Consider the following 964-nt stretch of genomic DNA (forward strand, 5'->3'; position numbering starts at 1 on the left):
GCCCCCTTCCCCTGCCACTTCCTCTGCCAGCCCTGCCTGCACCCGTGTTACCACTTCCTCTGAGCGAGAGGCCACCATTACCATGGAGGGTTCAGCCCCAGCTGAGGCTGTGGCAGGCCTGGGAAGAAGGGTCACATTCTTGGGCACAGAAACACCAAGACCTCAGGGAGAAACCACAGTGCAGTGACCCTGGGCCCTCTCCTCCCAACAAGCCCCTTCGTCTTCCCCTCCGTTCTGTGAGTAGTAAAAAGCACAGGCTCTGGACTACAGAGATCTGGGTTCAAATCCCAGCCTTGCCACCGAAAAGCTGTGTGACCCTTAGCAAGTCGCTGTACCTCTGTGGGCCTCCGTTTCCTCAGGTGTGACGTGAGATACCAAGCCCTGCCTGTCATGGGCCACCAGCTGGCAACCTCAGCGTTTGGCCATTCTCCCGGCCCAGGTTTCCTTCTCTCCAGCTGTCACCATCCCATCTGCCCTGCCAGGTGGACACCTTCCCCTCTCACCGCGAGCCCTGCTGTGCCCCCACACACACTCTCATCCCAGCAGGACTTTCTCTTTCCTCCCAATGTGGCACTAAATGCAGCAGGAGAGGCCACTGGGCCACCCTGAGCACCTCCTATGGGCCACCTGCTACGCGCTTTGTGTGAGTGACTCATGTAAGTCTCACAGCAGCTCTGTGGGGTGAGGTGTAGTCTCAGCCCTACTGTACACGTGGGGAAACTGAGGCTTGGAGACAAGCTACTCGCTGGACATCACACAGCGGTTTCAGGGCGACAGCTGGGATTCAAACCCGGTCTGTATGGCTGCAAGGCCCGAGTCTGTCGTCATGTATCCAGGGATCTGACACACAGGCAAGCAGGGACCGTTTGCCAAACTGAATTGAGGCGCATCCATTTGTATGAGGCAGTGGTGGGATTTTTGCCCCCCAGGGGACCGTGGCAATGTCTGGAGACATGTTTGGCTG

The 964-nt window shown here is 58.1% G+C and overlaps 1 protein-coding gene across 1 annotated transcript in view; it reads right to left on the reverse strand.

Moving 5' to 3' along the window:
* STK10 (serine/threonine kinase 10) overlaps positions 1–392 on the reverse strand; it is a 96,227-nt gene extending 95,835 nt beyond the window's left edge. Inside the window, 1 exon segment of the mRNA XM_019635936.1 lies at positions 336–392. Within this exon segment, the coding sequence (XP_019491481.1) occupies positions 336–392 (57 nt within the window).
* Between the last annotated feature and the right edge of the window lie 572 nt (positions 393–964).

This window comes from Hipposideros armiger, unplaced genomic scaffold (genome assembly GCF_001890085.2).
Source record: "Hipposideros armiger isolate ML-2016 unplaced genomic scaffold, ASM189008v1 scaffold_25, whole genome shotgun sequence".
In the NCBI taxonomy this organism is placed as follows: domain Eukaryota; kingdom Metazoa; phylum Chordata; class Mammalia; order Chiroptera; family Hipposideridae; genus Hipposideros; species Hipposideros armiger.